Source organism: Neolamprologus brichardi, chromosome 6 (genome assembly GCF_056152115.1).
Source record: "Neolamprologus brichardi isolate AB-2024 chromosome 6, ASM5615211v1, whole genome shotgun sequence".
Taxonomy (NCBI): domain Eukaryota; kingdom Metazoa; phylum Chordata; class Actinopteri; order Cichliformes; family Cichlidae; genus Neolamprologus; species Neolamprologus brichardi.
The window spans coordinates 18,291,953-18,308,207 of NC_142109.1; the positions used below are offsets into that span (position 1 = coordinate 18,291,953).

The window sequence follows — 16,255 nt, forward strand, 5'->3', positions numbered from 1 at the left end:
GCTCCACTAACCCTGGGACTCTGAAAGGGATAACTGGTTAAGAAAATGGATGTATATTCCTAATCTGAGGGTGTAACTCCAGTAAGGAGTACTTCCAGTAAGGAAATCAGCAGTAAGATTACCCCATGAAGTCAAATGTTTATATTCTCCCCCCCAAAAAGTAAATCAACCAAAATGTTAACTGAAATAATAAAATGAAGAAAAAAATAAAGGTGGTATTTGACAGTTTCATCTTTGGCAGAAACATGGAAAGGAGATTGTTCAAAAGCAACCAGCAATTTATATGTCCTGGGCGCTGGAGGAGACTTGAAGGCTTAAAGGTCTGAGATGTGAAATGGCAGTCAATTGATTGTATTCTAGAGAATTATATAGATGGTATCTGTTTCAGAAACCCTCTGTTATATTCCTGTTACAGTGAATAATCACTTAAATATCTAAAAGTTACAACAAAACATATTTTAATCTTAGTGATAGTTCTTTTACATAGTGGCTGCTGGATGGATTAACAGCTGATCAATGTCGCTGAGCTGACTGTACAGTTATATATGTATGTGCTGGGGGTAGTTCGGCGAAACAGTGATATTACTGGAAATCACCAGTCCACACAGCTTATCTATTTCTGGCTAGAAACATTGTGAAATACAATTAGCAGATAAATGTATCAGATAATGTGGAGCAAACAAAGTCCTTTCTGAGTAAATATTACAGAACTTCATATGTATGGTTATTTTGTTCCTGTTACAGTAACTGATCAGTACCTATTATGAGTATTGTCGTTACTCAGTAAATGACAGTATCTAAATATGCAAATATGTGCTGGTCTCCCTTCAGAGTTTCTGAAAATTTAATATTAGAGCTGAAACGTTTGCAAAAGCTTCAGTGTCACATAATTCCTGTAGTTTTTAATTTAGAGCTACTTGTTGCTATTGACACTGAAACTAACTTTTTTTTTTTTTTGGTGGATAAAAACAAATCAGTTCAAATCCATTTCAGCTGCTCATCTTGTGCAGTCACAATTATGAGACAGATATAATGAGATGATTTTTAAGCAGTTCTTCATCCATCCGTATAGAAATCAAGGGCTCAGAAGTTGTTTCTAAATTTTCCACATTAGTTTTCAGTCTGAGGCTCGGTCGCCTTCCTGAAGCCAGCTAAATAAAGCATCAGGTGACCGGGACACTGCAGTGAAAAAGAGAGTCTCCTTCCGAGGTCAAACTGTTGCTGTTTGATTGACGGCCAGCTGGAAACCTGCTGCTACCTTGAGGGAAAACGCAATGCGTGGATGTTTTGTATTTGTCTGAGAGAGCAAGAGAGAGAGAGAAAGAGAGAGAGAGAGAGAGAGAGAGCACGTCTGCTGCTGCGTCTGTTCTCTCTCTCCCTATCACACACTCTCGGGAGCAGCGCTTTGACGCACCACGCAGAGTTGGATTATAGTATTGCGCGCTGGTCTTTCACGATTTTCTGTCCCTCGCGTTACCCTCACCGCTGACCGGCAGTTGATATATTATCGGGATCAATATCTCTCCGCCACGGTGACCTCTGCTGAGCTTTTCTTTTCTTTTTCTTTTTTTGGGGGGAGAAAGAAGAGCAGCCGCGGCTTCCTCGCAGGACGCGTGTTGTGAATTACAACCAACAGAGCCTTACCTGGAGTGTGTGCGTGTGTGTGTGTGTGTGTGTGTACATGAGAGAGGGTTTCTTTGGAACGGATCAGATCAAGGACCGAGGTGTTTCACTGTCTTTGCTCCGCGGGCACACATTTACATACACAGGCACTGCACTCACCGGGGGGATTTGGGCACCGCATGCCGGGGACATGTGGAAGTTTGCGCCGCTGTAGCGCAGCCAAAGAGCCGCTCTACCGCCTTATCGAGCGCCCCTATTTCTACCCAGGGGGACCCAAGTCCCTGATCACAGTCCTCACGCACTGAAACCCCTCTCAGAGGACCCAAATGTAAATTCAGAACCAGACATTTCTGAAACACGCGTGTGCTAAGGGAGGACAGCGAAAAGGAGGACGGCATCCCGTTGCGTGCAGAGTTTGGTGAGCTCCTCCGGGGGATTTCGGGGCTTTATCTTTTAACGCCCTTCTGTTTTCACGGTGTTTTTGCGGGTCTCATATTGGCCCCCACTTGCCGCAGTGATGGTGGGAGTTCGGTGCCCCGTTGGCCCTCACCGCTCCCCGGTGACTGTGCTGGGGCTGCTGGTGACTGTTCTGGTCCTGTCCAGCGGAGCAGACGGTCAGCCATGCCCGGCCCAGTGCTCCTGCACCGGTACGACAGTGGACTGTCACGGACAAGGACTGCGCAATGTGCCCAGAAACATACCTCGAAACACAGAGAGACTGTAAGTACGGGATTGTATAGATTTGACCTAAAATTTGGAAACATTGCATAAGAAAAGTCACCATAATGTCGTGTTGCCATTTCTTTCATGCTTAAATGATGAAAAATAACGAGACTGCATTTACCTTTTAATGCGGCGATTCTTCTGAAGGGGTGTGAGGAGTTTAAAGAGTTTATGGAGAAAAAAACGTCACACCTTCTGATGTTTTAGCACCCAAATTTTATTCCGATCAGTGGTTAGGAAATGTCATCAGCTCATATCATAATTATGATCAAACATTATTCCCCCAAATTTTCCTGTCTAATTAATTTGTTTTTAACCGGGAGGCACTGAAAATGTCTCTCTCGAGGACCACATCTTTAACAGCGCGGAGCTTTTTGTCATGTCTAACCTATACTTTCGGCCTTGTTAACGCCGCAGTACGCAGCTGATGTAAATGTTGGTGTGAGGTATAAATGATAAAAACACTAAAGCTCGTTTTGGTGCCTAATACGAGGACACGTCAGTGCTGATCGCGGAGCTGAAGTTGGGGGGCTGCTGTGGTTGTTGGTGGTTTTGAACTGTTGCATTAGCACAGCCTCCGTAGACCACATCGGTTTGTCAGCAGACCAGCGAGTTAATCAAAAACGGATTTGGACAAGTGGGCTCCGAGTTTATCATTAAAAGACCCCTCGATGAAATTAACACTTGCCGATGTAGTGCAGCAGCCACAGCTCCTCTCAGTTTCTCTGACAGTCAGATGACCCTGCGTTGGCTACGGAACAAGAAGTTTCAGCAAAAACCTCCTACATCAATGAGCACCATCACAAACATTGTCCTCGATGTATTAATTTATCTTTTTTTAATTACCTTTTTAAAATGTAATTTTTCTTTCTAGGGACCTGAATGCAAACAACCTCACTAAAATCACGAAGACGGATTTCGCAGGGCTGAGGCATCTGCGAGTGTTGTAAGTGACGTTTATTCGGCGAATTTTATTTTATCCCCTCTTTATCCCCTCCTCTGAAGATGCGAAAAGGAAAACAACAATATTCTCTCCCACATGCACTGTTAAGCAGCACCTTGCATATCCAGAAAACTTTCCAACAGAACATCACAGCACAGAGATTTAACAGTTTCTGGCCGTGCTCGGCAGCAGCAGCAGATTCATCCAGCTCTGGAGCTGCTGCACGCAGGCACTGCATCCAGTGGTGGGAAGCTGCGGTTTCACTGAGCCATCATAAGTGTCTAAACAGAATAGCAGCGGCACCTGTTAATGCTGTCGTGTTAATCTGCCAGTGGAAGTGTCAGGAGGGGGCTTATTTTAACCACCGGGCCCCGGGGCCCATGTGCTGGAGTGATTAACGCGCTGGCGAGGAAGTGATGGAGGGTAAAAAGAGGAAAGAGATAGCGGTCATTAGGTGTAACCGCGGAGGGAGGAATGTAGCTGCTGGAAGGGAGGGAAGGGTGGAAGGAAAGGAAGAGAAGGGGGAGAGAGTCAAGTAAGAACAGGTTTCTTTACCTGGGATGAATCCAGATTAAAGAGTTCCCCTGCACCGTCACTGCCGGGACAGGGATAGCTGCTGTGCGCGCTATTCAGCAGCCGAAATGAATGGAAGGGAATAGACATAGTTGGAATTCCTCCAGAGATTATGCCCTTAATTGTGTGTATGTGTGTCTTTATTTGTGTGCTCTAGTTTTCACTTTAGCTATTTCCGGTATGTTCACCCAAAAGCACCATAATTAGTGAGTTTATCGACATTTTTTTTCAAGCAAAAACACTGCACTTTAAAAAAAAAACCCGTGAGAATAGATTTTTTTTTTTTTTAATTTGAGAAATTTGTGAGAAGAGTCTTTAAAAATATAAGTCCCCCCCTTTTTTTTTTCTTATGGGGCTGTATTAAAAAATAGTATTGACTCACTGATAAATCAATTAATTAAAAAAAGAAGAGCTCAGTGGAGATGGCCCATAAAAGCCTTTGTGTTTTTGGTTGGCTTCGTCAGCACACTAATCTTAGTGGAGTTGTGCTAGTGTAAGTGAAGGAGTAGTCAGAGCTATGCGGTTAGATAGAGAGTAAATTGGATGATAGATGAGTCGCTGTCCAACTGATGGGCCAGTTTTAAAGTCAATTCTGGGACTCTATCGACCCGCTGCTGATTGTCTCCCCTCTTTCTTGCTTTTTTTAAACCTTCTATCACTTTCCATCTCCACCAATCTGCTTTTCTCCTTTTTTCACACCCAGTGCTGCCTGATCCTTCTCTATTTCTCCCTCTCTCTCCTCTCCAGTGTCAATCTCCTGTGCCCTATCTCACTCCGTCTTTCTCTTCTCTCTCTTATCGCTGGCCCCATCCAGCCATCTTTCTCCTTTTTTTTGGCCTCTTATGGTTTCATCACACAAATCACTCTGTCAGCTCTCACGCTCTGTGTCTCTCTATCACTCTCCTTCCCCCCTCTCATGTCGTTCCTTTTTTTATTGTCCAATTCACATAGTCTCACACTCTCTTGGTGTTTCTCTCTCAGGCAGTTAATGGAGAACAAAATCACCACAATCGAGAGAGGAGCCTTCCAGGACCTGAAGGAGCTGGAGAGACTGTGAGTAATGATGTGTTGACGCCATTGTGTTAATTTAATTCTGTATAAAATCAGTTTGCCCAGCCTTAAAAATTCCAAGAACGCGCATGCCCGTCGATTCATTTATATATCTGGATGCACAGATCAACAAGTGTCATATAAAATCTCTTTTCAGTTATTGGGCGGCCACAAGCTGCATTATTTGTCTTTGTTAGAAGTTCTCCAAGTCTGTAGAGCTTTACTTCTTCCAAAAAAACATTCCCTTATTCTGTGCTTTGGTGACTCTCAAGGACTCTGTTTAAATATCCTAACCCACTGCTTACTAACAACATTAACAGTCCTTAGTGCAAGAGGGGTTTTGAAAAAGCCCTTTAAAGAAAAAAATATTTGGTTAGCCTTTGTCTAATGAGCTCTGAATACTTAGTGACCTTCTAGGACTGCATGTTTCAGTTGAAAGTGGGAAGAATAATGTCAGCAGATTATATTATATACTAGCCAGTGGATTATGAATCATCACCGGAACTTATGGATTTCTTTATCATTTATTTATTTATATATTAACTTGAGTTGCAGCAATACCAGAAATCAAGGACAGGCTGACTTTAGCTATCAAAGCTTTCAGTGAAAATACCTAATGTGACAGCAGTGAAGACAAACTATTTCCCCAAGTTTTTAACATGATCATCCTGCAGTCATCTAGAACAGCCAGAATCATACCAAAAAGGTGATAATGTATCCAACCTAATTAGTGACCCCTCCTGCTCCGTGTGAATGCATGCATCATGTTTTGCCACTTTTATGTCAGTTACCCCAACTTGGCCTCCTGCAAATCTGTTCATGTGGCAAATGTTGAGTCTGAGTGCCATGGAAGTGAATGAAGAACAGTCAGAAGTTTTTACAATGCCAACCTGGTATCACAAGTCAGCATCCAGACAACATAAGGCCTTTATAACATTATTAAATGTTGGTAGTTTATGTGTGTGAGAGAGAAGCAGAAAGAAGGGACAAGTAGCCTCGCTGACCAGTGATATGCCCACTGAGTTTTGTGTACTGTCATATATACGTGTACATGTATGTATGTTTGTGTGTGTGTGATCGTTCAAGTGGTGTGGTCTGAGTGACAGCACATGACACATGGGAATGCAGTGGACTGACTGAGTGTGAGGAGTCTCAGTGACAAGCTTTAATTAAAGCCACTGCACACACACACACACACACACACACACACACACACACACACACACACACACACGCGCATTTACAAAAACAGATATATTGGCATATGCAGAGAGATATCCACCTGGACACACACACACACACACATACACAGACTAAAAAATAAAAATAAAGCAGTTCATCTTTTTTTATGGCTCTTGTGGGTAACTTTGTCACAAGTCAGTGGGATGAAACTGATAAAATGTGACTTTTTTGGATGCTTTGGTGTTGACCCTGTCATGCCTGGTTTTTCTTTGCTCTCTGCTGCACTATAGCTGCTCTTTGTTGACAGAGAGAGAGAGAAGCTCTGTAAACCGCTATAAGGAATCTGCTAGTGTTTCTCATGCAACCAGCACTGGGCTCTGTCCAGCTAAGCGGTTCTGGGAATTCCTACTCAGAGTTGGTGACAAAGAGGGCAAAATTTAACTACATATGGTCTGGATTTAAAAGTAAACTTTGATAATGATTACCTTCCCTCCAAAGAGATGGTGCAAGCTAGTAAATACCCTCTTTCATGCACTCATATAAGCAACACAGCCTTGAACATAGATTGTAGTGTGGTAACAGCAACAGCTGATAAAGTCTTAGATATCTAATGTGAAATCATGCACGATATGGCTGTCTCTCCTTTTCTGTCTTGTCTCTGACAACAGCAAACTTTCTGACACAACATGGCTGTCTTCTGTTGTCCTTGCAAGTTTTTCTCTGTAATTCAGCTTCTCTTGCGTGGCATGTTCACAAACACAAAGATGGAGTCAGTCATCAATGCCCCCCAACAGCTACCATACAAAGGCGCGTCTCTGGAGTCTGGAGTCTGAGGGCTCATTTCAAAGCCCTCCGTCCTCTCGGGGGCTGGAGGGGGCCTGCTGGGCACCACAGCCCAGAGGAGAGGGCCCTAAGCTTGGCTGACAGATCCATACTGACTGCCCCCCATGGGGGCAGAAAACGGTTCCCCTTCACATCTTTTTTTTTTTTTTTTTTGCGACAGGCCCCGAAGGGCCGGGCAGGGCTGGGTCAGGTGTAGGGCAGTAGCCTTGGGGGTACGGAGGAGGGGCATGTGGTTGAAGGAGGTGTGGAGGAGATAGGCATGTCACAACACAACTGTGCACATATCCAAACACATGAATGTGTTTGGATACACTCGTGCATGCGCATTCACTTACGCAAGGCTGCTCTGTCAGTACCGGTTTTATCTTGATTTGGAGGACCCCCCCAAAGCCACTCGCGCCGTTTTCATTCATTCCTTAACCTCTCCTCACGTTTTTGCTCCTTACGCACCCATCTGGCTCTCTCTCTCTCTATTGTCCTGTGCATATAGGAATGCTATACATTCTTTACTCTCACCCTGTGGGTGTAGAATAGTTAAGTGAGGAGTTCCCGATCCTCTTATCCTTCACTTACTTGACTGTTTTACAGCCCCTGTTCAATTCAAAGTGTGTGAGAATGAAGGAGATAACAGCCTCAGACATGCAGGGAGAATGAAAGCGATATTGCAGGTACCAAGACAGTAATTTCAGAGAAAATCAGTCTGCTAATTCCTTCGATGATTAGCCTGCAACTGACTGATCACATTATTTAAAGAGAATTTTTACCGAGATGAGTAATCGCACAGCTGATTACAGTGGTGAGATGCGTCTATCAACAGCAATTACAAAGTAGATAATGAAGCCTCAAATCAAGTGATCGTGCTGTAATATGTTGACAATATGAACAGCAGAAGATAATTGTAACAGTGATCCCAGATAGCGGGGGTATGGATTTCAAAGAAAAGCTCTGGATTAGTGCGAAATGATTAGCTCTAAAGCCCGTGAGTGATAAAATTGTTCCCGCTGATCATTTCAGGGCAAAGTTTACATTTTTTTTCTCCATTTTTACTGAGCAGTAGAGCTTGAAATTATCTGCGCTGTGAAGACACAAAGCCATTTTCACCACAGCAGTTCTGTCTAAAGAGCCATTCGAGATAGATTTTTCAGAGTCTCTGCTGCACCCAACATTTGTTATGTTTGTTGGTACACACCAGTTCGCGGAAAGTTTAGAGGAAAAGCTGCCCGGCGCTGCTGAATACGAATGATTTTAACCTGATAGCAAAGGAATTCAGTGTTTAGGAGATAAGACTGAATTTCTGCATTTCTGTGTTTTAAGGCAAGAGATGGTATCTTTCATTAGTGTTTAAATAACAGATCAGATTAGAGAGTGTAAATCTCTGGTGGGTGATAGATATTGGCTCGCTTTGGATGCACGAGCTGTGAACCGAAAACATGAACTGTTGAACCGCATTCACACCCATTCACACACACACACTGGTCGGTTTGAAGTGGTTTTTGGAGTGGAGACAGTTTCTTAGGTTCATGGAAATGTCTGCAGTGTTTTGGGTTATAACTGTGGTGCGTGTGTTTGTGTGTGTGATAGACTGACTGTTAGTTCAGCATGTGTATTATGGCTGCAGCAGCATTGGTGGAGTAATAATTGGTTTCTGAGGCGGTTTGTTATTTTCAGTCTGCAAGGCTGTACTACTGCGCATCAACATGGGTCTGAGGTGTTAGGGTTGCGTGTGCGTGTCAGACTTTTATGTTTGTGCGAGTATTCATGTGTGTATGTACAGAGATTTGGCACACTGTGCATGTTTGCGAGTGTGTGTTTACTGTGCGGTTTCTGGGCTTCTAGCATCTGTTTATGACTGCGGGGATTATCACCATGCTGCAGTGTGACATTAGCTCGGCGGAGTGACTCTCACACCTCGGACTACTGGCTACTCCGTCTTCATTCTCTTCCAGCCAGACTTTGACTAATGAGACATGGCTGTGGAAGCACTCTGAGGCTGTTTGTGCACACACACACACACCCTCACACACTGTGATATAAAAGATAGAGATACGTTCTTTCAGATGTAGAAGGAAAAAGGCTCAACAGTGGGTGGTAATTGCAGACTAGTTTAGCCTATAAATGTGCGGCATGTGGAACTGGTTCGTGCTACACATTTGTCTTTATACACAATCATCAAATAAACGAAATCACTACATGACTGGAGACATTTCATTGTTTGATTCAGAAGTTTATGTTCAAGCAAATTCTTTTGCAGAACTTTAAAAGTGAAGTGACAATTAGCAGCTGAGCCAAGCTCAGTGGTGATGGAGAGCTTGCAATAGGTTGACTGTTGAGCTGTTAATCTTTTAGACAGTGCTTCCTTAATTAGGGTAATGCAGCAGTTCAAATTAACAAAATACGGAGAGCAGAATGAGCGCTGAAGACCAAAGTGAGAAATGTGCAAAGTGGAGTCGTGAAAACTGGCAAGTCAGCTGATGTAGCCTCTGTAAGTAACAGCAGACTTTGGAGGTCTTAGTTACAATGTAACTACAAAACATTTCAGCCAGGCTAAAATGTTTTGTAGTTACATTGTAGCTCTCAGATTTAACTGAGAAACCTGTTAAGAATCATCACTGTTTTTGTCAGTAGTTTTGTTTCATAAGGGAACTTTTCAAATCTCAGAAAAATGATTTGTAATTTCTGCCTCTAATGAACCACACTTAACCATTTACGTGGTTTATTACACAAATGTATTTAAGATTGTTTTAAATGTCCTACATATCATGTTGGAGTAAATCACATGTGACGTCAGCCACATTGTGCGTGTCATGTTCATGCAGAGTTTATGTTGGGGCCGGGGAGTCATAGTCAGTACGATCTAGTGTGTAATGACACATAAGAAGTCCAAAATGTTTGATTACATGTATAATAACTTAAGCTGGACCCTTTATTCTCATTTCCAGCTGCATACTATTATTCTTGGACTCCACTAGAGTTTCCTTAATTCAAAGTTTAAAATAATCCTTATTTATCTTATACTGGATGCTGGTTCGCTCCTCATCTGCTCGCTGAAACAAAACACTTTAGCTCCTCACCCTTGAAGGCCACCCTCTTTTGAAGCCAACTTTCTTTTGATTGGCTGCCCTTCAGAAACAGAAACTTTGATCAGCAAGAAAGTAGAGATGAGTAGAGAAGGAAAACACACACACACACGCTATCCGAAATGGGACACTCAGTCTGAAGGCCAAGCTTCTGGCTCACGGGAATTATTTGTACAAACACTGAAATCGATATTTGAAACTTTGGCAATGTTTAATGTTTAAAATAAGAAAATTTGTGGCAGGCGCACTTTAATGTTATTCGTGTTATGTTCATATGCAGTGTTGCAATGATAGGCTGAAATGTCTGGTTACGTATGATGGTAGCCTTTTATTTATTTTAAGTATGGCAGGTGGTTTGTTTCTGTTACAGTCTACTGTAAATAACTAAGTTACTTTTTTTTAAATTAATTTCAATGATTTAATTAATTCAGTGCATAAATTAGTCATGAAAATAACTGTTGGTTGCTTTTTTTCTACATCACTGTATTTGGAGCTGCCCATCAGAAGTCTAAATGATCTGTTTTTGATATCACATTGTTTGTAATGTGTGAGAGTGTGCGAGGAAAGTAAAACTGTTTCAGACTTTTATAATATTTGTAGAACTAAAGCAGGAAAAACAGAAGAACTCTGCACGGGAATCCTGGACTGTAAATCTGAACAATCTCTATGTTGTTAATTGCTAAATATATTATAGATAATGTGATGATCAGACGGATATTCTAGTGAAGAAATGAATAAAAGGTTCATTAAAACACACTGATAACTCGGCGGCACCGTGGAGCAGACTGGATTTGATCTCTGTGTCCTGTCTCTACTTCATTTCGTGTTTCCTAGTCTGACAGCATTGCCTCTATTTTAAGGCGATGAGCTCATACCACCTCTCTGCTGTCGTTCCTCCTCCCTACCTCGAACACCAGTCCGTACACTCTCCCAGGGGGATGTCTAGCCCACTAACGGGCGCTCATGGCTGGGCAGGACCTACAGGGGGAGTGTGCCTCTCCGTGGGGCCATGTGGGGCTCTTAGCTGCCAGAAGCAGCGTTAACGGAAGAGGAGTGAATAATTTAGAAACATCATTTCTGCGGGACGTTAAATATTTAAGCAGCCTCTGATGTAACTGTGGAGTGTGAATGTGCATGCGTGCGCGCGGGCACGTTCACATATTTGTGCTCTTGTGGGTGGAAGATGGACACAGAGGGGGTGACGTTATTTAAGTCCACATCGGCTTCTAGTGATGCAAAAAGAGGTGAAAGACAAAGGTTAAGAGGAAAAAGTCAACGAGAGAATGAAAAAGAGATTTGGGGAAGTTTTGAAAGGAGCTGGTGTTTTTGTTTGAAAATGTGCAGTACTTCTGTTAGTTCATATGTTGTTGTTTTTTTGTATAAATCACACTCAAGTTTTCTTCTTAGTTTGAAGTAACTTCTAGTTCCTGCCGTGTTTTCTTTCTTCGTCCCCTCCTCCTCTCTTCATTCCCGTCCAGTAGCACCCAGCTCAGCATCCATCGTTTGGGCCTGTCAGTGTGTGCGGGTGTGTTTGTGTCAGGGTTAAACTGTTTCAGCAGCCTGTCTCTCATTGTGTCACTCTGTTGCCTCCCTCTCCTCTGACACACATCAAGCACACACACATCAACACACACTGCACACAAACCTCTTCACTCCACTCAACCAGGGTTAAATGATCGCACCCAGATTATTAAACTCACCCGAGTCGTCTCCACTGTGTGTGTGTGTACGTGTGTGTGCGTGATGGGTTGTTGTGAGTTCTTCCCCTGTGAGGGCCTTGTTTACTCAGTGGGGTCCTTTTCACACATTCGGTAGCCCGGCCAGACTGCCTGTTTGTTTTTCCCACATCGTCTCCTCTCCTCCGTCTTTGTGGCAAAAACGCCCCTCCGCCCTCCCTCCATCTGAACCCCTTCCCTCGTCTTCCTCCGCCTGCGTTCCCTCCATCCTTCTCGAGTTCACTGTTTGTCTGGCAGCCATGTTGTACCCCTAAATCATGGATAACCGTTTTCTTTCAGTGTCCATGCATGACCACGTATGTGTGTCTCCATCAGTCTCCCAATTATTTCATGCTCTCAAATCGTATTACAATCAAAACAGTGTAACAAAATTTAATACAAAGTCCAGGAAACACAAATCCTACTTTAAAACAGCTAATTATACACAAATGTACGAGCTTCCAACCGCAGTCTTTGGAACGAGCAAGGTCGAGTTTATTCCCTAATTCCTGTTGTATTTCTGCAGGCGCCTGAATCGGAATAATCTGGCTGTCTTTCCCGAGCTGCTTTTCCTGGGAACAACGAAGCTTTACAGACTGTAAGTCGTGTTTTTATTTATTTTTTTTGTCCGTCACTCGTTTGCCCTTCATGGTTAACCGAAATATTCTCTAACTATTAGTATGTTTTGCTAAGAAGCCTTAAGATGATCTAGATAAACTTTGGATTCATGTAATGGTGTGTTTGTGTATATCACCACAACGTTTGCACAGTTCACTGAATAGGACTCAAAATTATGTGAAAATGTATGTTGCAGATGCTGCAAAGCAGAAGAAAAAAAACAATGAGGTTTTGCTGTGTGACCCAGTCTGGGTGTTTCACTTGGATGAAGGAGTGAGAGAAGTGAGAGAGCAGATTTTACATGGCTCTCTCCATAAAAGCCAGTTCAGTAGCTAATGGAGATTAGCACTCCAACAGCTGCTGCCCACTGGGAGAGAGGTGTGTATCTGTGTGTATGTGTGCTTGTGTGTGGTTGTGTAGGAGAGGATGAAGAGGAGAAAGTGAGCATGACCGACTTACTGGTATAAGCAGTGAACAGGTTTCCCTCCTGAAGTTACATTTTGTGTTTCACGGGCAGAAAACAGTTTTCGTTACAGAACATAAATGTTCCAGGTTGCATTGAAGCCGACGAACCGCTGTTTGTTGTCATCGAGCACCTTCCGCTCCCCTCGCTGCCCCGTCGTCTGCGCTGCAAACCGAGCACTACAGGGCTGGGCTGCAACGCCACTGAAACTGTGGGAACTAACTTCCCGTCACGGTCATTTGCGGTCTCAGGGAATAATTATGGTTGCATATATTTATATGAGTGGCTGAATGTATTTACAGTATCTGAAACAATATTGAAATGCTCAGATGATTCAGAGTGTGTGAAAGTTGTTTATGTTCTGCGGCTGCCGCAGTGGCCGGCTGGGCATGACCTGTTGTGTCTAAGGGTGTGTGTCTGCCTGTGTTTGAGCAAATGTGTGCGTGTGTGTTTCCCAAGGCCGAGAGCTGGCATTTTGCTCAGCGTGTGGGCTGAGGTAAAAATACTACTTGGATATATTGCTCTGTGCTCAGCTTGTTGTAGACAAGTTGAGTGCGAGTGTATATCTGCCTCTATATGCATGTGTTTGTGCGAGCCTCAGTCCTCCAGGTGTATGTGTTTAGAGGAGAGCCCCTCAATGGCAGCTCATCTTATCTGAACCGGCACAGCTCGTTCCATAGAACCACATTTAAGCTGCTGTGTTGTTATTTCTCAGAATTAGATTAAATTATAAAACCCACGGTGAACAGAGAAAGAATAAAAACACAAACTTCCACAGAAAAATGCTGTTAAACAGGTTTCTCAGATGTATGGAACTCATTCAGCTTGAATGGCGACCACAGAGGTTTGGCCAATAGTATTTAAGGCTGTTTGGTCAATATTAAATCCTACGTCTGCTTCTCTACACCCCCTACAGTTTATTTTAATTTTAGAAATCGCAACGAGAAACTCCTGAGAACCTCTGAAGTGGGATCTTGTTAAGTTTTATATTGAGGGTTGTAGGTATGTGCTAACTTGACCGGCTTTGGTTCTTGCAACAGTACTTCTATAAATGAATACTTGCTCAACCTGCTATTATGAAAATTATGTTTTCACTGTTTTTGGGGCTTGGAAAATCTGTGTATGTGTGTGTCTGTGTGTGTGTGTGTGTGTGTGTGTGTGTGTGTGTACAAGAGTATTTATGGTATGTGTTCAATCTTTGCTCAGCACAGCGGTTTAAGGCATTCAGGACTAATTTAAACTGTTCTGAGGTCAGGTGTGAGAGATGCCTTTGAACTTGTGCAGTTAGTTTGTTTAGTGAAATACAAGTCTGAGCATGAATCATGCCTGAATTTTGTTAACCTGCAATAGTAAGGGTAACATACCTTTGGCATATAGCACACTGGAGAGTGTTGTACCATCAGATGTTCTGCATAAATTCGTGTAGTATGCTACGCACCATTTGATTGCTGTAGAACTGCAGGGAGACCTTGATCCATATTGCTGGAGATGATTCAGACAGATTTCTACGCAGCCGGGAGTCTCTGCTTTGGTGGCTTCGGGATTTAATCTTTGCTTTTTGAGGATGATGTAGTTCTGTTGGCTTCACCAGCTCAACTTCGAGTGGTTCACACCTCCAGGTTTGAGGCTGTGGGTCTCAGATGGAATAGGGTGGAGCACCAAAGTGGAGGAGTTTAAGTACCACAGGGTCTTGTTCAAGAGTAGGAAGAGAGTAGAAGAAGACACTGACAGAAGAAAAGCATGGCTGTCGATTTGTTGGTTGATCAACATCACTAGCCTTATCTGTGGTCACGAGCTCCGGGTAGTGACTGGAAGAAAGCGATTGCGGATGCAAGCTATGGAGATGGGATGAGTCCCCTCTCACTGATCAGTCAGAAGGGACTCAGAGTAGAGCCGCATCAAAATGAACCATTTGAGGTGATTCGGGCATCTGATTAAGATGCCTTTTGGATGCCTACTGTGTGAGGCGTTTAAAGCATGCCCAACCTGGAGGAGGCCCTGGACATGGTAGAGAGATTATATCACATGGGTGGCTTGGGAATGCCTCGGTGTCACCTACTCTTCAAATGGAGCAAGAACAGATAGCATGTTGTCACGCAGGTTTTTAAGCAGATATTTGGAAGCAAATAGGAGCCTCCTTTGCTCAGTGAAAGAATGCAGCATAGTGCAGGTCTATTTATAGGCTGTTTATTTTGCTTCAAATCTTTATCAAACCAAATATTTAGACTAAAAAAAACCAGTTGTTTTTCATTGTGCTAGAATACAAAATGAACGGAATATGAACACAACTTTTTCAAATGACTCACAACTGAAGCATATCATCAAAAGCACCTGCAGTGGCCCAGTTATTGCATGAATATTTATACTGTGCACACAGAATGTCTGATGACTGAATTCCTCATTCATCCATTTCTCAGTTAAACTTTAAACTGGATGACACCATCCAAATATTAGCCGTGAAGCCGAAGGTCGAAATGTCCTAGAAAAGGCTGCAGTGTGCTTTCTCCTAAAGCCTTGCAACTTTGGAAAGAAGGTTTCTGTGATGTGGTGACAGCTGGCATGCTCATACTTGTGCTCCAGTGTACTGAGAAGACAATAAAACCCTGTATTATCTACAGCTGACAATAGCTGCTTTTCAAAAAACAGTGTACTTGGTAAGAGCTTATGTTATTTTTACACGCCGTGGGTTGTCTCTGGACATATTCTCACACTTTTACTTGTTGCTCGCATTAGTAAACTCCTCGAATGCCTTGTCAGATGTTTTATCATATTGCTTGCATCAAAGGTGATGTTTGACAGTCCCCTCGACAATTTAGCAGAGCTCGGTCTGCAAAAAAATATTTCCAGCATGCTACCTGGCAAGGATGGCATGCTGAAGTGTTGTCACTGGGCAAAAAGTCTGTAGCTCACTGGTTGCCATGGATATTTGTACCAAAATTTGTGCCAACCTACTGAAGAATTTGACATATTTCTCCAGATTTATAAGAATTTTTGCCCGTTAGTGGAAGTAGAAGAATGGGATAGATCACAGGAATTGTTAGGATGAGGCCATAAAATTTCATGACGTGTCCTGTGCTTGCAGCTATTATATCTCTAGAGTTATATAAATTTTGATGTCCTTACTGACATCTGTGTTTCCTCCATAATGGCTAAAAACCAGTGAAATCTAGCAGTGAACATTTTGCAGCTTTTTGGATGGAAATTAGCTGCTTCTAAAGAGCAAAGTTTTGAGTTTGAACATGCTTGTCGTGGATATGTGATGTGCATAAACATAAAAAAGGGAACAGCAAGTCTAAGTGCTAATAAAAAGTCGTGTGTCTTTTTCATCATTTTCATTTGCAACACCTGTGTCTGCACCCCTCCATCCTTCACCTCCCAGCTTCCCCAGCACCCGAGGGCCCAGACTGCATTAGATTATGAAGACAAACACACACGCACACACACA

General features: G+C 43.0%; 1 protein-coding gene across 4 annotated transcripts in view; it reads left to right on the forward strand.

Moving 5' to 3' along the window:
* The first annotated feature begins 1,323 nt into the window (after positions 1 to 1,323).
* The window catches only part of slit2 (slit homolog 2 (Drosophila)), a 107,358-nt gene continuing 92,426 nt past the window's right edge, over positions 1,324 to 16,255 (forward strand). For all 4 annotated transcript variants that reach the window (XM_087841770.1, XM_035906245.2, XM_006787231.2 and 1 more), the window contains exons 1-4: positions 1,324 to 2,343; positions 3,221 to 3,292; positions 4,844 to 4,915; positions 12,256 to 12,327. In XM_087841770.1, the coding sequence (XP_087697896.1) occupies positions 2,141 to 2,343; positions 3,221 to 3,292; positions 4,844 to 4,915; positions 12,256 to 12,327 (419 nt within the window). In that variant the 5' untranslated portion in view covers positions 1,324 to 2,140. The remainder of the gene's footprint in view (positions 2,344 to 3,220; positions 3,293 to 4,843; positions 4,916 to 12,255; positions 12,328 to 16,255) is intronic.